We start from the raw sequence: 23,819 nt of genomic DNA on the forward strand, positions 1-23,819 counted from the left end.
GTTCCCCACCTTTGGAAGATCATGCAGGCTCTCTCTGGATGGAGCGACCACTCATGATGAGAGGAGAAGTCCCTGATGACCTGGACTGCCAGCGTATTCTTGATGCCAGGAAGGTGAGAAGCTTCCAGGTGGATTTTGTGGTTGATTCAGAAATCCCATAGACGGAGCGCCTCCTGACAGAGAGACAACAAGCACGCTCTCTCTTGCCGCTTGGCCTTTGGGATTAAAAAGTACTGGGAATACAACTCCTGTTCCTGTACTCGAGAGGAACTTCCTCCACCACACCCAGCTGTAGTAACCCGTTTACATCCCGCGTGAGGAAATTTCCCTGAGAGGGATCCCTGAAGAGGGATGAAGAAGGCATGTGGGGGGGGGGGGGGGCGTATAAAGGAACTGGACTGTATAACCCTGCTCCACTGTGCTGAGGACCCAAAAGTCTGAGGTTATAGCCATACAGGGAGGGAGGAAAAGGAAAAGGCGGTTGGAGAACACTGGAACAGATGGATCCAGGGAATAGTCTGGTAGGTTGCCCTTAGGCGCACCGTCAGAATGACCGTTTGGCCCCTTACTTGATATGGGTCAAGCCTGACCAGGCAGAGGGTGGAGGCAAGTGGCTCAGACAGCGCTTGTAGCCCTTGGCTCATTTGTGGGGCTGGTACTGCCAAGTCTGGCTCCCCTGGCCCTGAGGCTGCCCCTTGGTTGAACCGTTTACACGCCGGGGCTGGGATGTAGAGACCCAGGGTTTTCAGGGAGTCCTTGAGGCCATGCAACTTGCTGTCCATTTGCTCCGCAAATAGGGCTCGGCCATTGAAGGGCAAGTCCTGCATTGACTGCTGGGCCTCGGAGGACAACCCAGCGAGGAGCAGCAGGAGGCTTGTCGTATGGAGATAGTGGAAGCCATGGTGTGAGCAGCAGCATCAGCAGCTTCTGACGCCACTTGGAGGGCTGCCCTGGCCACGGTCATGCCCTCGTCAAGGATCGCTCAGAACTCATTCTTGGAAGCCTCGGTCAGTGACCCTTTGAACTTAGCCATGGCTTCCCTCATATTAAAATCATATCGGCCAAGGAGGGCTTGGTGATTGGCCAGTTTCAGCTGAAGGCTGGAAGACGAATAAATCTTACGTGAAAAAAGATCCGGCCTCCTCGAGTCTTTATTTTTGGAGGTGGCCCCGGGTTGTCCTTGCCTCTCCTTGTGGTTAACTGCCTCGACCACAAGGAAATTGAGGGCAGGGTGGGAGTATAAGTACTCATGCCCTTTGGCTGGCACTAAGTACTGGCACTCAGCCCTTTCGGAGATGGGGGGCAAAGAGGAGGGAGTCTGCCACAGGGCATTAGTGATCTTGGAATCCCCTTCAGGAAGGGGTAGAGCCACCCTGACAGGAGCCAAGGAGCAGAGAACATCAAACAGACAGTCCGAGGGCTCTTCCAATTCCTTTGCCTGAAGCTCCAGGTTGGAAGTGACCCTCTTCAAAAGTTTCTGGTGTGCTATGGCGTCATCCTGAGGCATAAGTGCCGACTCCATGGGTGCTCCAGGGCTGGAGTCGGTGCTCTGCACCCACTGGCAGCCAAGCTCCCTGCCCCCCCACCCATATCACCTCCTCTTCCACCTCCTCCCAGCGCGCTACATCTCCACTTCTCCCTCCCTCCCAGTGCTTGCTGCCACCGAACAGCTGTAGCAAGCTCTGGGAGGGAGGGGGGAAGAGCAGGAATGTGGCACGCTCAGGGGAGGAGGCAGAGAAGAGGCACGGCCAGGATTGAGGAAGGTGTTGAATAGGTATAGGGAGGGGGCAGAGTTGGAGCAGTGACTTTGGGGAAGGGGTTGGAATGGGGGCGAGAGGGGCGGGGGTGGAGCCGGGGTGGGGCCGGGCGCAGAGGGGGGCTCAAGCACCCACTGGTGCCAGAAGAAGTAGGCACCTATGTCCTGAGGAACTGGGTGAGGGGGCCCCATGATAGCCTCATCTGGCGATGACTAGGATGGTGCCGGTGCCGCAGGAACCTCCGTTTCCATTGGTGGTCCAGCAGTTTGCACCCTGGGGTATTGCTGGAGCCAGTGTGGGCGGCACCGGGAGCATCAGGATCTCCTGAGTTGATTGAAAGGCTTCGGATGTTGACAGTACCTGAAGCTGGCTGGGGCCTGCACTGCTATCCAGAGTTGCAGGCAAAGTATGGGATGGGTTGGACCACATGACTTGAGCTGCGGCCCGACTTCCCAAAGGGGACTTTGAGTTGCCGGGCACGGGTTTTGACTCACCCCCTTTCCTTTAGGGGAGGTAGGAGATCTTCCCCTCACAGTCCTTTTCGGCTTTGTGACCGGAGCCGTAGAGGTTGACCAGTGCCGGCTTGTGGATGGCGCCAGCGGACCACTGTGCGCAGAGGTTGCAGCGCTCAGTGCAGAGTCGGACCTCTGCTTGGTGCTGGGTGAGTGCTGACTACATTAGGAGGGCTTTTTAGATGGATATCGCGCTCCTTCTTCATCCTAGGTTTAAAGGACTCGCAGATACGGCATTTGTCGCTTATATGCCCTTTACCTAAGCACCTTAGGCATCTGGTATGTGGATTGCTGATGGGCATAGGCTGTTTGCAATGATCGCAGGACTTAAACCCTGGTGACTGTGGCATGCCCCGCCCCCAACTGAGTCCTGTTCAGGACTAACGAAGAATCTGAGAACTACTACTAAGGGTAACTAATAAACTACTAACTATATATAGGTTTTCAAAGTTTGCAAGAACAGAGAACAAAAAGCTAGCAGAAGCAGCAGACATTCTAGCACCGTCACTGGTGGCAAGAAGGAACTGAGGGTCAGGGAGCCAGTGGTGCCCCTTATATCGCATCAGGCATTATCTTCTGTAAATGTAAACAGACTTGTTTCTCTTAGCGACTGGCTGTACAAGAAGTTGGACTGAGTGGACTTGCAGGCTCTAAAGATTTACATTGTATTATTTTTGAATGCAGTTATTTTTTGTACATAACTCTACTTTTGTAAGGACAACCTGCATGAAAAAGAGATTGCACTACAGTACTTGTATTAAGTGAATTGAAAAATACTATTTCTTTTATTTTTACAGTGCAAATATTTATGTTAAAAATAAATATGAAGTGTACACTTTGCATTCTGCGTTGTAATTGAAATCAATATATTTGAAAATGTAGAAAAAATCCAAAATATTTAGTAAATTTCAATTTGTAGTCTATTGTTTAATAGTGCGATTAAAACTGCAATTAATCACAATTAATTTTTTTGAGTTAATTGTGTGAGTTAACTGTGGTTAATCGACAGACCTAGTTTATGTCCATTACCAATCTTGGCCATATTAGTGAATGCATCCCACCTGAGGAAACTATACAAAATCTGAGAGCTAGTGGAGCTGATAACAAGAGAAATACCAGGAGGGAAGAAAAGGAAATGCACAAAACTCAGTGTAAAGTTAAATTACAAAAGAATCTGGGAAAAAAATATCTGCACCTGTTGGAAGATAGTATTTCAGCAGGAAAATAAGACACTTGAGAAGTCAACATTGCATAGTCTGAGCAAAAATAAGGTCCTTAGTAAAGGTTGGTTTGCTAATGAAAAATACACAGGCTGCTGTAATATGCGGATTTCTTTTTTAATTTGCTTCCATTCAAAACAAAACATCATTACAGAAGTGGCCGTACAGAAGTGATCTCTTAACACAATTTATTTAACATCTTTGTTTTAAAAAAATGCATTCCACACGACGGGGTTTTGTTTTGTCAATGGGAAAACCTATTTCCGTAACAAGTGAAGAAAGGGAACACTCCCTACTGCAAGAGAAAACACACAACTGATATTCCTGCCGTAAGCACTTGATTGACTTTACAAGACATTACCTGGTTTTAATAAGCTAATTACACCACATCCCTCACTTGCTCTGGAACTGAGCCATTCACCTTGAAATTTAATACAGCATATGGAAATCTCAAAGAACACCATTCAACCACAATGAAACTAACCCTTTAACTGTGGAGTGCTTTCAACCAGGCCTGCGGTTTCAATGAGAACAATCTACAGGGCTAGGATTTAGCCTTTTAAAAATGTCATCTATTAAAAAAATAGTATGGTTCACAGAATCATCTTTATCTGGAAAAAAAGAAAATGTGTATAATGTGTATAATCATAATACTAATCATTTGCACTGGCACAGCATCTTTCATCCGAGCAACTCACAATGATTCACAAACACCAGTTGACTACGTCCTGGTACCCCCTGTGAGATGGGTAAGAGATATATAAAGTTCACTTCACCATCACTGAAATACCACTTCTGGGGTCAAATGTAGCAGGTGGGTTTTTTCTTTTATTAAACAATGCAACGGTGCACTGTACCTACTACACCACAGTTTAAAACATAAAGGCTGGGTTGCCAAAAGTGTGGATTCTTGGTAAATGAAAAATTTTAATAACCACTGCTATCATGTTTTCAATAATGTTGTTTATTATATACTGTATATACTCATTCACAAGCCGAATATTTTTGGTTAAAAAGTGACGCATCAAAGAACGGGGCTCGGCTCATAAACGGGTCTACACCAAAATTTGATGATTTTAAACTCTATAGAATCACTGAATTGAATATCTAATACATTGTTATTTTGTTTACCTGGAGTGTCTGGGGGCATGGAGCCCCTCAGCTCCCTGTGGCCGTAGTTCACCGTTCCCAGCTACTGGGAGCTGAGGGGCTCCGTGCCTGTGAACTCTCCAGATAAACAGAATGTCCCAACCCATCAGTGGTTTACCCTGACAGGCCGGAAGTCAAAGTTTCCCAACTCCTGAAATCTAGTGTTGGCTTATGAAAGGCTCATACAGTTTTTGCTATTTTTACCTATCCATTTTGGGGGGTTGGCTTATAAACGAATGGGCTAATGAATGAGTATAGACGGTAATTTGATTTTTTCTTTTTAAAAAAATCACAAAGAGAAAAAAGGGTCCTTTTCTAATCCTTTGAAATGAAAACACCTTCAAAATTTTGAAATATTTAATTAAAATAGTTTTTCTTTTTTTGACCAGCTTTACTTAGGGTTAAATATAATGTATTACCATTGGGTCCAGTTCTGATCTCACTCACTCTACTTTGCAATCTGTGGGGTCTCACCAGTGACAATGAGATCCGAATCAGTCCCTAATGTCTACACATTAATTAATATTTTCCACTTTCCTTAAAAATACATGCACCAACATTTCAAGCCATCAGTCTTTGTCTTTGCTGCCCCGGCACAGCTTTGCTCATACAAAGTAAACAATTATCTGCACATCTCCTTAGGTTCCCAATTACAGATATGGTACTCCTCTGCTCAGTCACTCTATCAATTTAATGCCATCCCCTCGGGTACAGTAATAATTACACAACCTGCAAAATCTTGCAATTGACCAAGTATGTTTCATTGTCTTACATGTACCTCGAACAGCTGCAGCTGCAGCTCCGATTGCATGTCACACACCTTAAGGGTGGTTTCTGCTTCTTGTGAATGTTTCTGGAGCAGAGAGGCTGTTTTTTTCAGGGCTTAGTGCATTTGTTCTAAGGTATTAAGGAGCCCTGGCTCAACTGAACTATTGCTCATCTGAATGGCCATTCCAAGCCCACTGGAGATGGTGTGGTCATGCCACTGGAATTCTGACTGTAATGTAACTTTCAATTGCAAGTGCAGAAAGTGGACAGTAAAGGAAGGCAAATGGAAATGTTCTTCTAATTTAGGGTCACATCTTGCCCTAAACCTTGGGAGCTACACACGACACATATTTGTTAGAGCCTCGTAAATATTTGAAAAGTCATCCTGTGCTGACCCAGGTGAGGAAACATGGGCTGGAATGTACACTGCTGTTTTCCTTTAAAAAGAGGCAGAGAGTGCCTCTGGGTAGCAGAAAGTTCTACAGCACACGTGCTGGGATGCAGACCAGGCCCCAAGATGGCTGACCATGACATATAATCTTTTGATCTGTAAATGGCGCATGTTTGCTCTGAAGACACTTGAAAAGAATAAATATGGAACCTGAGATGGTATTTCCTGCAGTCCCTTTTCTGACTACGGGCTAGTTCTTATCTAGTGTAAACCCAAGTCAGATGTTGGCACATCACTGCAATTTATAGGAAAAACCTGAAGCAAATAAATCAAACACTTGTTGGACTTTAGTCTTTGCAAGTTTCCAATTACATTAGATTAAGGTCTGTTTTATGTGAGGGTTTCTTCCTTTTACAATGCACATTTAGGGATTAGATCTGTGTATTCCTAAACAGTCTTACTGGAAAGACAGAATGACATATTGCACTCTGCAGTCTATTTGAAAAAACACGTGTGGAAACTGTGAATGGGAAGAGATACATAGTTTTGCTGCATATGTTTTCTGTCCCAGAGTATATCCTCTCTGCTAAAGGTCTGATGAAGGGTAGTAAGCAAACAACTCCCCACAGGCAAGCAACTCCTAGTTAGTGCATGTATATATGCAGTGTTTAGCCATCCTCTAATGAACTGTGGCTTTTCAGAGAGATGGAATGATAAACAACGCCAGACTGGTTTTGTTTTGTTTTTTCTATTGCCATTAGAAAGCAGGTTGAGTCCCGATAGCAGCTGTTGATATTAGTTAATCATAAAAAATGGCCATAGAGGGTCCCATGAAAGTTGGACTGGTGTGGTTCTTTTGTGCAGGGCAGCACACAGGGTGATGCGAACCCCTCAAGAGGAGCACAGCCCAGCTTTGTCAGCTTGGGAGGGCAGTGCAGGAGTGAGCCAAGAATCCTCTGGCCCCTAACCCTACAGTGGGAAGCATGTATGGGAGCAGAGGGTTGCTTCTTGCTTTCTCCCATGCTAACACCTGTGTACGGGAGGAGCTCTCTGAAAAAAGCCACTACATTGTCCTCCTTTAAATCTCTCCTTAAAACACCCCATGCCTGGACGCACAATACTCAACAGTGGTTAAATCAGGGGGCAGCTGGTGTGACCGCTGCTTATCACACAAATCATGAACTGTCTCTTTGTTGCCTGGTGCTCCCTCCTCTTTGTTGAATCAAACCTGTCCCTTTTTGTTTTGTAAACTGTAAACTCTTTCGGACAGGACCATCTTCTTGGTATAACGTGTTCAGTCCCTAGCACTTGACTGGGGCCTCTAGGAACTACCACAGAGAAATAAATTAATAACAACAATTATAGCACAACATCAAGCTGAGAGTTAGGATTTCTCCCCACTACTCCCTTAGGCACATGCTCAGCCAGGCTACTCAAGCCAAACGTTGGCCTGAGGCTTTGGCACTTAGTGTCTAGTACAAATGCCAGTACTAGCACTGTGTGCCAATACTAGCACAGTGCCTGGTACTACCGGCCTCAGCGGATGAGGGAACTGATGGAGCCGGTGGTGAGGGAGGGAGATAGTGAGGAGGGGTGCATTCCCTGCTCCCAGAATTGGAATGGCAGCCATGTGGAGCATCTTTTGCCTCTATGGGCAATACACAAGTTGTGCACCTCCGCTGGTTAATGTTTAATAAAAGTTGCGGGCTGCCACTAAATCCATCCATGCGTCTGTCCTCATCTCGCTGCTGTGTCCGCACCAAAGAAACCTGATCCCCGACTTGACAATGTATAATTCATACTCATCCATTATTTGGTGGCTGGTGAGCAGGTGCAGGGTAGAGACGCTAACCCAATACCCTCATTACCACTCTACAGTTTTGTTTCCCAGAGCAAGGTGGTGTCTGTGGGTAAGTGAGTTTGAAAGGGGCAGCAGAACTGTGCCTGGTTGCAGAGAGATAGACGCATCACAAAGCAAAAATCCAGCCATGTGTTAAAACAAAAGAAAAAGAAAGAAAAAATAAAACTACTGAAAAAATAGGAGCTCTAACATGCCAGTGCCAGTCTCAAGCTGCAAGAAGAGCTGAACTTTTTGACAGGGCTGGGATTCTTCTTAATTGAGAGGTGAATTATTCCTATGAGAATACTGAAAGTCAGGCCTTTTGCTGTTTGTCACATTTGTAAAACATTAGACTCAAAGCTATTTTAAGCTTCACTGTCTCCTGTGTAGGATGTTCCTTCCCTGTCTAGTGACGCTGGCTCATTTTAACATTCATTAATATATCCTTTTTTGGGAGAGTTTTTTACTATATTGTGTTCTTAATCATATTGTATTCTAAATTTTGTGCAGTGCCTTCTTTCTACAGCTTCACACTTCAGAGTTTCTTGCTGAGCTGATTTCATGGAATTATTATATATATCTTATTGTAGCAATTTTTAAATTCATTCTCTTCTTCCCTTTTTTATATTCCTTAGCTGTGTTCTCTATTAACAGATATCCATTCCAAAAGCCTCTGGTGTGTTATGTTTGTAATGCATATCGTAGAAGAAGCAGGAGGTAACAACACTTTGATGCAACCAATTTATCCATTTAAATCCAAATCCTACAGTCCTCACTCAAACAAAATTCCACTGGATTAATTGTTTTTTTGCCTGAGTAAAGACTGAAAATCTTTAGTGGATTTCTATTGAAACTGTCATTGGAATAACACACTACACCAGAAACTCATGTGCTACCAAGGCCAATCAAAAGAATCAGTAGGCACCTGCTGGTCATTTGAAAACAACACACAAGCAGTGAGATTCCACTGAATGGAACATATGATCAGTGTTGCAGGCCTCTTGCCATAACAGAAGATCATGTGGAAGAATAAGGGAAACCTATGCCTCTAGATAGGTAAGTCCAAAACTGACTGCAAAGAGTTAAAAAGGGATTTCATAAAACTGGGTGATTCTGCTTCAAAATGGCAGATGAAATTCAGTGTTGATATGTGCAAAGTAATGCACACTGGAAAAAATAATCCCAACTGTACACACAAAACGATGGGGTATAAATTAGCTGTTACCATTGAAGAAAGAGATCTTGGAGTCATTGTGGGTAGTTCTCTGAAAACATTTCCTCAACGTGCAGCAGCAATCAAAAAAGGCTACTGGATTATTAGGAACCACCAGGAAAGTAACAGATAATAAGATAGAAAATATCATAATGCCACTATATAAATCCATGGTACACCCACACCTTGAATTCTGCATGTAGTTCTGGTCACCCCATCCAAAAAAAAGATATATTTGAATTGGAAAAGGTACAGTGATGGACAACAAAATTGATGAGGGGTATTGAACAGCTTCTATATAAGAAGAAATTAAAAAGACTGGGACTTATCAGCTAAGAAGAGAGATGACTAAGTGGGGATATGATAGAAGTTTATAAAATCATGAATGTTGTGGAGAAAGTGAATAAGGAAGTTATGACATAACACAAGCACCAGGGGTTACCCAATGAAATTAATAGACAGCAGGGCAAAAACTAACATAAGGATGTACTTCTTCACACAATGTACAGTCAACCTGTGGAACACATTGCCAGGGGATGCTGTGAAGGCCAAAAGTATGACTGGGTTCAAAGAAGAATTAGATAAGTTCATGGAGGACAGGCTGTCATAAATAGATAGCTAAGGGTTAACGTTTCTTTCACCTGTAAAGGGTTAACAAAGGGAACCAAACACCTGACCAGAGGACCAATCAGGAAACTGGATTTTTTCAAAACTCAGGGAGGGAATGTTGGGTCTGTGTCTTTTGTCTGTCTCTCGGCTATGAGAGGCTTCTTTCTATCTTCAAGCTTCTAATCTTCAGTTTCAAAGTTGTGAGTACAAAGCTAGCAAAACAATAGGCTTTTATATGTTTTGTTTTGTATTTACATGTGTGTAGTTTGCTGGAATGTTTAAATTGTATCTCTTTTTGAATAAGGCTGTTTATTCATATTTTTCTTTTAAGTAATAGCCCTGTGTATTGTCAACTTAATGCAGAGATCATATGTTCATGTGTTTTTTCTTTCTTTTTTATATAAAGCTTTCTTTTTAAGACTTGTTTGAGTTTTTCTCTCTGGGTAGGCTAAGGAACGAAGGGGAGGGGAATTCTCTTTGTGTTAGATCTACGGAGGGTAAAGCTCTGCAGCACCAGGGAATTGGTGGGAGGGGGAAGAGAGATAGAATCATTTCTGTTTCCTTGTATTTGGGGTTTGTCTCTTTGTGGAATAGAGGAGACATGCTTCTTGGTATTGTGATGTAAAGAGATTGCATCAGTAACTCTCAGGTTAGCCCAGAGAGGAAAGTCTGGGTGGGAGAGAGAGGGGGAAGGGAAGTGGGTTATTTCCCTTTGCGGTAAGACTCAGGGCTTCTGAGTCTTGGGGTTCCCCAGGGAAGGGTTTGGGGAGACCAGAGGGAGCCAAAACCCTGGAATTTTTGGATGGTGGCAGCGAGATCAAATCTGAGCTGGTAATTAAGCTTAGAGGGGTTCATGCAGGCACCCAGATTTCTGGACGCTAAGGTCCAGATTTGGGAAAGATGCTTATGATACAGGCCCATCAATAGCTATTAGCCCAGGTGGCCAGGAATGCAACCCCATGCTCTGGGTTTCCTAAACCTCTGATTGATAGAAGCTGGGACTGGACAATGGGATGGATCACTCGATAATTACCTTGTTCTGTGCATTCCCTCTGAAGCATCTGGCACTGGCCACTGTTAGAAGACTGGATACTGGGCTAGATGGATGATTGGTCTGACTCAGTATGGACATTTTTATGTAAGATATCACTAGGGTGTTTATCCCTGTATTAAAGTTATTGAAAGCTCCAAGGAAAACAGAGTACCACAGGGGCTGGAATTAGTGATTCAGTAGATGACGCTTGTTCCTCTCAGTCAGTACCAAACCAATGTCCTAACATGATATTAGGCAGCCATATGTTGATGGAAATGGCATCTTTGAGACAAATTGTAAAAACAACCTCTGGATAACTTGTGGCTATTAAAGATTCCATGGCACTTTTCTCAAGAGTAGGGTGCTAACCGAGATCCTAGCTACATTTTATTTTAGGTCATTTTCACTTCTCTCTCTTGGTACTTCTATGCCTCCCCCTCTCCACAAATCACTGTAGCATCTAAACAGCTACATAAGCTCCTAAAGCAATTGTAACTGGACAGGGTGTGTCCTTTACTTCCTGACTTAAATTGCTGCATGTTATTTGCTGTGCACTGAAAAACAAATAGTGGCTGTGCTTCTTCCCTGTGGTGGCTGCATTTCAATGCAGAATGACTTGAACCCTGTGTGCAGTTTGTATGTCAGATTATTAGGTTTGTAAAGATATTTGTTATCATTCAGGATGAGAGGTAATAGAAATATGATGTTATTATAAACTGAAACAGAGAAAAAATCCCTGCTGACATAAGTGGCCATAGCTCCATTGACTTAAATGGAGTTTCATCCATTATTACCACCAGAGAACATAGTCATGATGTACAAATGCAGCATATTGGCCAATTCCTATTATTTTGATTAAAACGGTGAATTTTATAGAGTGAAGGAAGGCATCGATTCACCCTCTGGCATCACATTTATTGTATTTTTATAACTAGTTGTCTAATTAAGCTATATCATTGTTCCAGAAGTTAAAAAAAAATACCACCAGTAAGGTCTGCATTGGGAGCCTGACATTACTGCCTCTTTGAGCTAAAACATACCAAATATCAATCATAATGGGATTGTGATGAAAGGTGACCTATCACTTCTCTGTACTGCATAAACTATCTTTTAATTTCACATTAGTAATTCAGTCAAAAATAATTTTTTTTTTGAAAAAAAATCAGACTTTAAAAGACAAATATAAATTCTTCTTCAGTAGTGTTCAGTTGTAATAATTAGTTTCCATGAAATTATTCTTCAGAGGGATGGTTGCAATTAGGCCCTGAGGGCTGATTGTAATTAGTTTTGTTATTCTTATGGGTATTTTTAAAAGCAAGTAATCACTTCCTCCAAATTTTGAACATTCCCTGTCATCCAACATAGGTGAATAAAGCAAGCAAAGGAAAGGAATCAGAACAGGAGAAGTGGAAATTCAAGGTCACCTTCAAGATCACGTGTTAACAAAGTTCTATTTTTCCCTCTTGTGACAGATACCTTGCAGAGCAGGTGGTATCCTGTGAGCCACAGGGGCAGTTTCCATCTGCCATATACTACTACTCTGTATCCTACTGGAGCTACCATTCATGCTAACAGAAATACCACATAGACATAAGACAGCAGAAGGTCTTTCACTGGTTGGAGGAACTCAGTTGTGCTTCATTGGCCATGCACAAACTCCAGTGAGAAATTCCAACATTGAGAGAGGCATTTAATTCACATATAGGAGAAGGGACATCTATTTCCATTCCTCTTCCTTCTGTTTCTTACAGAGAGTTAGCCCTGCTGCCTACAACTTCAAATGCAACAACAAAGGTCTCAATAGAGGTGCCTTCTCTCCACTGCATTTCCTTCAATGGATAGATCTGACATTGAGGAGCTGGAGCTAATTAAATCTAGTAGTTATATCTTCTTGCAGGATGAGTGGAAAAATATTCTATGGTATCTGCCCAAGGGAGGGAAATAGCATGATCTCTGCATTAAATATTTAAAACCTTAAACTTCTCTAAGAAAAGATTTTAGGAAGCCACAAATGTGAGTTTTCTGCCCTGTCCCTAAGCTTCTCCTTCTCCTTCTACATCAGTGAGGGACAAAACAGATGAGTACTGTTATATCCACTCTCGTCTGTCAGGAAAGGAGAGCCATCTGCAGTCTGTTACCCAGAACATTTCCTCTAGCTTTGACTCTCTACCTCATCCTGATGCTCCACATCCTGGGCACTCTCCTCCCAGCCAAGGCAGCCTGGAAAAGACTTCCTTAATAGTCTGTCCATGCTCCTACAAGTTTCACTGTTGAATGATGTGAGGTGTTCCAGAAGCTATGTATCCCACACTGACATGGGTGGAATAAAGCAGATGACTTAACATGCCTTTTTCACTTCTAATTTCTATAGATATACATTGCCTCTAAAGTGCTTCCCAAACCTGAGCTCTGGGAAAGACCTGAACCAAGAAAAGTTGGCCAAAGTACAGTTCAAAACAATTATTTTGTAAAAATGCAACTTGGACTCAGACATGGTCAAGTGGTTAGAACTTGAAACCTGTCTCAGGAGTCCTGATTCTGCTACTGACTTCTGTAGGATACAGGGCAAGTTGCTTAACTTCACTAGGCTTCAATTTCCTTTTGTGTTAAAAAGAGATAAAAATACTTGCTTTGTAAGGCACTCTGAGGTTCTCTAGTAAAAGTCACCATACAGGTGGCTAGTTATTATTATTTTCTGAACTTGATCACTTTACTTTCCAACAATGATTTCCCTATCAAATTACCTCATTTTACAAATTAAAACATTTTTCTTACAACTAACAGAGCAGGCTCCCCTGCTAACAGAAAATCAAGCTGTGTTATTTCTGTATATCAGCCATAAAGATGTATGAATCAGAATTTTGTGACTAACTTTGCAGCAATGATGCATGAGGCAGAATGGAATGCACCTTGCTCCACTTAATGGATGGAATCAAAAATAAGTAAAGTTGGCAGCTGTGACTTAGAGATATTCAGTAACAAGCTGATGTCTTTTTCTCATTGCTAAGGTTTAAAACCTCCACTGGTTCTGCCTCAACCATAAGGTAATGCATACCAAGACACAACAACAGAATGTCAACATCAACCCACCTTTGAAGCCCATGACTGACCTGTGGATGATGCGTCTGCTCTGGAGATAGTCCAGTGCCAATGCCAGCTCACAGATGAAGAGTTTCACAGTGTCTTCTTGAAATCGAACATTTTGCTGTAGATGATAACGCAGATCTCCTCCAAGAAGTAGATCCACAACCATGAACATGTCCTCCTCATCTTGGAATGAGTACCTGAGAGAGTAGAAATACCATGCTACAACCAAGTCTTGACTCAGGACAGGTAATATTCAAAGAAAAAGGGATGGAAAGTGCTGCCCTCAACAGCCACATCTGAACAAAATTATTATAGTGCTACATCCTTATATGGAGTTTTGTCACTCCCACTCATATGTCTCTTATTACATTTTATAGACGCATATGGTATGTATGTACTGCAATTAGACACCTGTGGCTGACCCGTGCCAGCTGACTCAGGCTCACAGGGCTCAGGCTGCAGGGCTGTTTCACTGCAGTGTCCACTTCTGGGCTCAGGTTGCAGCCCAGGCTCTACAATCCTGTGAGGTGCAAGGGTCCCAGAGCCCGGAAGTCTACACTGCAGTGAAACAGCCCAGCAGCCCAAACCCGAGTCAGCCGTGGGTGTCTAACTGCAGTGTAGACATAGCCTATGGGCCCAATCCAGAATGGTGCTGAGCACCTCTTGCAATCCTGCTGAACTGAGGGCATTCAGCATCACATGAGACTGGGTCCCTAATTTTTCAAATCAGATCAATGCCTGTGTTTGATACTGTAAGTAAGTTCATAGTATTAACACTAATCAAATTTGGGACAAATGTACTTTGTCCCTTTGTATATCTATCTAAATATCTCTATACATCTTTACACATCTTTATATACGTATTTTTGAAAAAGGAATTGGTTCACAGCTGTCATTATTTCTAAATAAGGAAGTAATACTCAGGGTCAACAATCCAGTGCTTATGAGCAACCGTAAAATAACAAATCAGCCTAGTGCTGGTGCATTCACAAATCCTGCTGACGATAGCTCATCTCAATTGATTAGACTCTTCCTGTTGGTATGCAGACTTCCACCTTTTCACGTTCTCTGTATGTATAAATATCTCCTGTCTGTGTGTTCCATTCTATGCATCCGAAGAAGTGAGCTATAGCCCACGAAAGCTTATGCTGAAATAAATTTGTTACTCTCTAAGGTGCCACAAGTACTCCTCTTCTTCTTGACAATACTGTTATTTTTCAAAGTGTGTTCTTTAATTTCAATAAGTCACAATTATGGCTGAATTACACACACTTCTATTTACATTTCTGTGGCAATTTCATGACTGGATTGATCTGGGCACATCTGTTTGGTTATCCAATTAACTACGCCCAGTGAGAGAAAAGAGCAGTGGTTCCTACTGTGCAGGTGCCCCTGAATAAATACTGGCACAAGAATACACAGAGTCCCACATCATCGTACTGTGTACATATCTGAAAAACATAGACTAGCTACTTGCTACAGATGCTATCAAAAGGTGATAGTCTAAAAGGAACAACATGCCAATTTTTTTCTTAAACAGAAAGGGGCCATCTAATTTTAATAGGAAAAGGAGATGTCTGACCCTGGGAATTAAAGCCATCCCTGTTCTAGTACTGACTTCCCCTATAACCTTGAACAAGTCATCTACATTAGCTACTTCATTCCCCCATCCTTTAAATTACTACCTACTTCATAGTGGTGTTGTAAGGACAATTAGTAGTTATAAAGTGCAGAGTAAAGTAGTGTCTGAAAAGTATTAAAAAGCCATTTTTCTAGATGGAAAGGGGTCTCAAACATTTAGGTTGAAAGATACTTTTTTACATAGTAAAAAGTAGATATTTCATTTGGGCAATGTTCTGTCTCTTTTAAAAGCAGTGGGAGTGAACAGTAATTGTTCTGCTTAGAATCAGGTCATGAGCCTATTGTCCTGACAGAAAGGAAATAAAGCTTAAATGCAAATATTCTGCATGTTTGACCGGACATAGTTAAATGCTTTCGGTAGTTTCAGGGTTATTTTCTCCAGTAGTGCCTTAGGGGCTCAGGAAATGAACTTATTTTTTAAACAATTTGTGCTTTTCCATTTGGCAAACATGAATTCCCTGTTTTCAACATGTCCCTTCCCATTTGCCTCTAAACTCTCAACCCCACCTCAGCCTCAGTTGTGCTTCCAAACCATGGGATTTGACATCAGCTTAGCTTTGTTTGTGTACTCTAGTTTGTGCAACAGCATCAACACTGAAGTCAGCAGAACTGTTGTACTGCCCTTGTTAATGAACTGCGGCTCATCAGATAACTATAAGAGTATAAATGCACAACACAGTGATTTTATATAGCTCCATCATCAACATCAACCTTTCCTTGAAAATATCAGCCTCTTAATTCCTAACATGGCCCATGTTAGCCAGAAATAGCAATTGCAGAGGAAATCCTGCTCAGTCATTGTCCCTCGGGCTGAAGCATTCTTTAGAGAATTTCATTGATAAACTCTAGCACGTCTTGACTAAACATACATGCGCTGATATTTTTCAATGTCTTATATAACTTGGGCAAATTTGGGCAAACTGGTACAGGGATGGCAAAAGGCACATCACTGCCACAACCTGCCAAATGTCAAGTCCAAAGCATGCAGGCACTAGAGTTTCTCAGCTAAGCAGTTAAAAAAAATTAGAATGCACAAAACAGCATATTTGTCCCCCAATCTCATTGTCAGAAAACGGTGGACCATTTTTCCTGAAGTTTTGCTAAAAAATTCAGCCTGAGGCAGACGTCCACCATGGGGAATTTCAGCCCAAATTGTTGAAGTTTGGCAAAGTTAAAAGTAACTGAAAACAGAGTTTTAGAATGAAAGTGTCAGGCAAGCTTAACTATGGGTATTGTTAGCTCTGCCTACAATACTGAGAGTCAAATGATGGCTCAAGTAATCAATACTTTCCAGACGCTGAGCAGTCAGTGCTCACAGCAGGCTCCTGAATATAGAGATGAAAAATGTCTGCTCTTATGCCAAGAGATTCCCCCAGGGAACAGCATAAGCAAATAGGATGCTAAATCAGGTCCTGTCTTTGCTTAAAAGCAAAGCAGATTGCACAAACTTCAGCAACCAAACCATGTGGCAGAGTTGTGTAAATCTTCTACTGGAAGGCTTAAATCACTGTAAAACTGTGAGTCACAAAAAGCTCTGTAACACACGAGTGCCTCTAAGAGTGGCGGATCACAGTCACTTCTTTTCTTTTAAAAGAAGGGGTTTTCAAGCGAATGTTGTGCTTGCAAGAAGTTGCAGCTGGACGAGGAAGTCCTATGTTGGGCCACAGAACACATACAGAACAGGCAGTAGCAGTGCAAATTTTCCTTACAGCCTGCCCAAAAGCTGTTTTGATGGCACTACCTCTGTGGAGAGGAGGTTTCAGTCTTTGGGCTGGTCTACACTACAGGGGAAAATCGATTTTAGATACGCAACTTCAGCTACGTGAATAACGTAGCTGAAGTCGAATATCTAAAATCGATTTACTCACCCATCCTCACCGCCCGGGATCAATGTCCACGGCTCGCCATGTTGATTCCGGAACTCCGTTGGGGTTGGTGGAGTTCCGGAATCGATATAAGCGCGCTCAGGGATCGATTTTAACCCGCCGATACGGCGGGTAGTCTAGACATGGCCTTTGGCTCTGCTGAGACTGCCAAAGAGGGTTCCAGTTAGGGCAGTTTTGTGGTGTATATATGTGTCCACTAGAACGTGGCATTATTACTATGCCTGGAGTGTGACTCAGATTGGCTTTATGGAGGACGAAATAATTCTGTTAGGAAAAAGATCTGAAAGAGATAAGACCGGTGAGCAATTCAGCTGGTGCTTCTCCACAGAGGGTTCTTCAGTCTGTGCAGCAGTACAGGACAACCTCAGTGTCTATGCTAAAAAAGAGAACCAAGGGCTCCTCACTAACTAATCAGCCATAAAAGTCATCTTTCCACTTGCTAATATTGAAAGCACTTCAGGCAGCAGAGCCTCAGCTCCTGAGTTTATTTCAGTTGGGAAGTCGGATATTTCACTTGTGTGTGCCCACATTAGGTAATCTCTCTCCAAATCCTCGACAAAGTCCTCAGTGTGTTATGAAATAGGGTCAAACCCTTCATATCTTGCCTCTCTGACAGCATTAGCTTAAAGAACATGGCCATTAGATCACAGGTGCGGGAACTAAGGGTGTTGCAGGTGCTGCCGCGCCCTCTGGCTTGAAGTGGTTTCTATCATATACAGGTTTTGCAGTTCGGTTCAGTGGCTATCAGCATCCCCCACCAATTGTTCCAGCACTCCCACATTAGATGGATCACAAGCATGTGCATTTCCTTTTTGCTATTCAGAACATGATCTGAGGTAGGTAAATCCTGCAGAATTTGGGTCGTATGGGCTGCAACACAGTGACTAATAAAACACAGATACATTATAATTTTTATGGTATGTGGGGAGTACTGGGCATTCCCTACAAACTGTGTTACGATCCCCCAGAGCCACTAGCCATCATAATAGAAGTATCTGTGTTTCTCTCATCAAAGAAGGGTGCTTCTTTGTCCCCTTCTGCTGACCGGGCCATTGCTACTGCAGCTACCTATGGGACACAAGTCCTTTAGCTCATGTGCTAGAGGCTCATGCTTTTAGATTAGTAGCTCCTGGGTTCAAACCCAGATTTCAGCCCAGGGGGGTGGGTTATATATGTCCCTGTTTCAGCGCAGCAGTCAGCAGGAGTAAGAACAGCAATATTTCAAAACATAGTCAAAGGGAGAGGGAGCAAATTGATTTGGCAGAGGGCAGCTCAGGGGTACGCAGTGTGCAGGTAGTGGGGCTGGTCTGACTGAACAGCACAGCCTACATCCGCTGCATATTTGTGGAGCTGTGCAGTTGTTTTAGGTTCAGTGTAGAACCCTAAACTCACCCTTATTTTGGGAGGCTTGACCTACAAACCTTTCCTACAGCCTCATGCAGGATACAACAGGCATATGTTCCCTCTTTTGAGTAGTCAGGAATTGATGCCAGCAAATCTATATCCGCTAATAAAAAGTTTATATTTATGAAATCCATTCGGGAGAACTTTACTGTTATTATTCTGCACGTATGCTCAGGAGGCATTAGGGAATAATACAAAAACCTGTAAACAGGCTACTGCTGATCACTATATCCTGGTGCACTTGTAACATGTCACCAATGCAGTTACTTTGATGGTGCTAGGTAAAAAGTGGCAGTAAAAGCCAGCATGTATGGACCCCAAATACTCCTACATCTTGGAAGCCTGAGGTGGGATAAGGGATGCCATTTCCCCAGATAATGGTGTCAAGCCCCAGCTGCTTGGTCTACTGGAAAAGCAGCATGGGATGAGCAATCTGGCCTGAGCTCTGTACTAGCACGGCACCTGCTTTTGGCATCACTCGGCCAATTATGATGGGCTACCCTGTCTCCTCCTACTAGACCCAAAGAATCCTACCAAAATCAGGAAGACGACACAGCATGAAGCCATAAGGTGGTGTACACAGCTACACTCAAAATCACAATTAACACAACAAATAGGGTCTGAGTTTGTATAGGAATGACTAACTCACATGCATTTTATGAGACTGGTTCCCGAGAGTTTGTTAATAGCGCAGACCAGTTGCTCAGATAGGGGATGCAGATGTTATTTACTGCTCCAGTTTAAGTAGCTCCACTGGATGTCTTCATTTATCGTGTAAGATTTCCCAAGTATCTCACAAGACAACTCTATTGATCAGCTATGGGCAGCACCTTTCTATTGGCTATTCATGCTGGCATCTCATCAATTTGATAGAATATCAAGCATCACCAAAATCAAGCAACCAAAATAATCCAGTGAAAAATGTAGTCCATGGGTCATAAGCAAAGTTTAGCTGTCACATTTTGGGGATGTGGCCAAAGGGAGCTGGAGGCAACCATAATTATAAGAGAAATGGGAAACTCGGAGGTTTTGCTTTGGAGTGGTCTATGCATAAATGTTGAGCTACTTGGGTTTGCATGGCTGAGTTCTGCTTTGAGTTCTCCATCCATCAAAATTATTACATTTCACCTGCTTTAGCACTGAAATGACATCTCTCAGAGGATTTCAATAAGAAACCATAAATGAACTCAGAATCATTCCAAAGATTTGTGATCCTCAGTGGGTTTTGAGTTTTTAACTCAAAACTCCAAGTAACCAAGCAAGATTCCTATGGGTTTGGGTCATGTTTTGAATGTTTTACCCCATTCGAAAATTACCTTTAGAGCTAATAAGTGTAATTACCCAATATCCTGCAGGGACCTTCTAGTTATGTTATTTACCAATGGACTCTATTAAGCTGCTATGTAATTAAAGGAAAGTCACATGATATCTAAGCCCCTGACAATTAGAAATGTTACTGATGTCCTAATAAAATTATCGTCTCGCTTTAACAGTAGCAGAGCCTTATTTAAACCTTCCTTCCACTGTGCTACTGCAGGAAAACATGCTGCATCAAATGAAGATGGAGGTATTAAGATGTCTTATCATTGTGTTGATCAATCCCAGTGCTGATGGCTGGCAAACCACTGAAAACAGTCTGTGTAGGCTGCATTGATCAAGTATGCTTAAAGGAAAGGGACTGTTTTATGTGCACATTTCCCAAAGAGAGATCTGAGTTTCTGCAATAAAATTTGAATTGTGGTAGATTTTTTTTTCTGTCACTAAATCCACTGAACAATGGCTTTTATCTTTGCTGAATAGCATTAATTCAGAAAACATCAATAAGGTTTTAAGGCTGGCTTTTGATGGCACAGAATAAAACACAAAATAGCAACCGAGAGGCAATGGGGAGCAAAGGGAGGGACAGGAAAGATGGAGACCAACATTGATCGAGATTAAGATTGATCTACCGAGTACTTAGTGGGTGATTCATGCTTCTACCCCACTCTTTGATATTAGATTTCTGGTTATCTGCTGCCAAGAGAGAGCCAGTTTGAACAACATCCAGTCCTTTCACCAAGGCTATCAATCACATTAGTACAGGAAGTTAACGCACACTGCATTAAAAGCCAGCAATGTTTCTTTATTCCAGCTGTGGGGCTGGTGCTTGTTTAATAGCTTGAGAGGCCCAATCCTGCAGAGTTGAAATCAGTGGGCGTTACGGGTGCTCCACACCTCCCAGGATAAAGCTTCATTTATTGTAAACTGGTGCATTATAAATGCCACAGAGAAAGCATATGGTGTCAATTTTCTAAAGACTATATTCAGCCTTTGTGACTCTCTAACCCATTTTGTGTCCTTTGGCACAAAAGGTGACTGTTTCACAGCAAAAAGAAAGCTCAGGGCAAAATCTATTGCATTTGTACTTTGCCAGGCAAGACATGGCAGCCCCCACTGTCAGAGGAATAAAACTGGAAGGAGTGGTCACCTACTGCCTCAGGCCAGTGGATATCCATTCAACTAAATAGGAGCTGGAAGAGGGCCCCATTATGGGAGCACCGTTTGAATCTGAGTCCAATTGTATTTCCAGCTAGAAATGGAAGCTGTTGTTTTTATCAAGGAGCTGAGTCAAATAAAACTAGGTTCCGGGCAGTCAGAGACACACCTGAAGAACAGCCATAAGAGAAACAAAAATACACATAATAGAAACATGGCTTTTTTTTTTTTTTTTTTTTAATAAACAGGGTTTTTTTTTAAAAAAAACCTCCTAGGTTTTCAGAGTTGCTGAGCAGCCTCAGCTCCAACTGACATTGATAAGGGCTCGGCCCCCCTGAAAGGCAGGCTCCTAATAAATGGAAAAGGTATAAATAAAGTACTAATGACTTACCACAAATTAACCAGGAAGGGGTGTTCCAGGCCCTGCATAATCTGCAACTCTTTGAACACATTTCTCACTTCATTACGCTCCACACACTTCTGTTTGTTCATGTATTTCATGGCATACATTTTCTTGGTGTCATTCTTCTGTACAACGCAGACCTAAGTGAGAAAACCAAGTTGTTAGATTGGGCAGAGTCGCTAGGAGACATCTTGAAAGCAAGTTTGTGCAGGTGAAATGTGCTCTTATGTACATCCTTGTTAACTTCAATGAGATTCATGTCCCTAGGTCACAGCCCCACGCACTTATGATTTAACTCTGCACATCACCTGTAAGTGCTGCATTTAGGCTGACCAGACGTTACGATAAAATTGGGACTGTCCCGATTTTCTGGCATTTGTCCCACATCCCAATCGATGGTTGGTCGGGATGCAATTTGTCCGGATATTTTGCACTCTTTTTCTTTTGTTTTGTTCCGCCAGTGGAACTCTGCCTTTTTTTTTTTTTTGCTCTCTCTCTCTCTGCTGGCAGGACTCCGGGACTCCACGCTTTTTTTTTTTTTTTTGCGCTGTGCTGGCAGGACTCCGTTTTGCTTTTTCCCCTCCCCCACGTCTGCCAGCAGGACTCTGGGACTCCGTTTATTGTTTTCCCTCTTTATCTCTCTCTCTCTGCCAGTGTGACTCCGTTTTTTTTCCTTTCTTCCCCCCCCTCCCCCCCTGCCAGCGGGATTCTAGGACTCCGTGCTTTTTTTTTTTTTTTTGCTGTGCTGGTGGGACTCTGCTTCCCCCGCCCCCCCCCAATAGGACTCTTGGGACTCCGCACTTTTTTTTTTGCTGTGCCGGCGGGACTTCCACTGGCAGAGAGAGAAATATCAGGACACATTGGGGGGGACTTCCTCTCTCTCCCCACCTCCCACCAGCGGGACTCCGTTATTTTTTTTTCCTCTCTCTGCCGGCGGGACTCAGGGACTCCGCACTTTTTTTTTTTGCTGTGCCGGCGGGACTCCTCCCGCCCCCCATGTGTCCCGATATTTTCTTCATCCCATCTGGTCACCCTAGCTGCATTCAATATTCCTGCTAAGAAGAATCATAGTTAGAGTATAGAGTTTGTCAAAGCAAAGTTGGGGTATTGCAGGTTTATCAAGTAACTGACTAATCTCTGCTTTTTCCCCATAATTATCTATCATTCATGTGCTGCATGTTGCTCCCTGAGCCTCCCCTTCACCAAGCAGGACTGTAGGATAGGAGCTGAGGGCATTTACCAAGACAGCCTCAGTCCCTGCAGGAAGGACTTGTGAGTACTAGTGGGACATCAGCTCCTATCTGTAAGGATCAGCACAATTTTTCCAGTGTAGCACAGCTGATCCATCAAACCTCTGGGCTTTTGGCATCTTCCAGACATGGGTTTTGTCATAGATATCACCATACTGAAAAAAACCCACAATCCTAACACAATATTTAGATCCCCAAAGTGGGATTCCAAACACAGATGTTTCTCTGCTCCCTGCAGTGCTGCTCTCAGAGAATCATAGTGCTTTGTCAAGGATACACCAGGATGCTCAAGTGGGCATCTCCATTGGTGGGGGAGTCTTCATTCAGAGGATGTTTACCCAGCTAACATAGTGAAAGTCAGCTGGTTAGGTTTATCATTAACTGCAATTTAAGATCTTGTAAAAGAATTTGGGAATTCCAAATGGATGACAAGTCAAACTTAGAGACTCTTCCTGGATTATTAGGACTTGAAGTTCAGGTCAAACCTCATAACAAGCAATATTCCATTATTCTGCAATAAGCTCTCAAATTTAAGCTTCTCTGATGTGCCCGGTACTTGGCTAGCTACAGTCTCTGCTGTGCATACAGTAGTTTTACTCTCGAGGAGCTTACCTTTCCAAAGCTGCCTTTCCCAATGGCTCGCAAAATTTCAAAGTGGTCAAAGGTCACTGCAGGAAACAACAAATGTTCATAAGTTCAATGTTTGAGTTGAAATTTGATTTTGTAATTCCCTCACCCCACCCAGAACTGAGACTGTTAATAAAAATGAAGGATTTCCAAGGGATATTCTCCTCCCGGTTGCTGATGGACAGTTGGGGCACCACCCACAGTAGTTACGCTATTCATGTTATTTCCTATTTGGCTGTAAAAGCACGTTCCTGGGGCAGTAAATGTCCATTTTCAATGGCATATAGGCAGGAAACCATCAAACAAATTTTTTCACATCACCTCAACTATTGGGCTATGTGAGTCTGATCTTGCTCCCACTGAAGTCAACTGCAAAACATCCACTGAGTCCACTTCATCAAAGATCTATGCGCTTTGATGGCTGTGAAATAAGCACCACCTCTCTCAGGAGCCTAGGTACAGACGTAGCAGAGAATCCTGTGGCACCTTATAGACTAACAGACGTTTTGGATCATGAGCTTTCGTGGGTGAATACCCACTTCGTCAGATGAATG

At 43.0% G+C, this 23,819-nt stretch overlaps 1 protein-coding gene across 1 annotated transcript in view; it reads right to left on the bottom strand.

The window, feature by feature from the left end:
- STK32A (serine/threonine kinase 32A) overlaps nucleotides 1-23,819 on the bottom strand; it is a 95,873-nt gene that overhangs the window by 42,525 nt on the left and 29,529 nt on the right. Inside the window, exons 3-5 of the mRNA XM_032801508.2 lie at nucleotides 23,251-23,306; nucleotides 21,377-21,528; nucleotides 13,603-13,776 (exon numbers count right to left, since the gene is read on the bottom strand). Coding sequence (XP_032657399.1) covers nucleotides 13,603-13,776; nucleotides 21,377-21,528; nucleotides 23,251-23,306 — 382 coding nt within the window. The remainder of the gene's footprint in view (nucleotides 1-13,602; nucleotides 13,777-21,376; nucleotides 21,529-23,250; nucleotides 23,307-23,819) is intronic.

Source organism: Chelonoidis abingdonii, chromosome 7 (genome assembly GCF_003597395.2).
Source record: "Chelonoidis abingdonii isolate Lonesome George chromosome 7, CheloAbing_2.0, whole genome shotgun sequence".
Lineage (NCBI taxonomy): Eukaryota > Metazoa > Chordata > Testudines > Testudinidae > Chelonoidis > Chelonoidis abingdonii.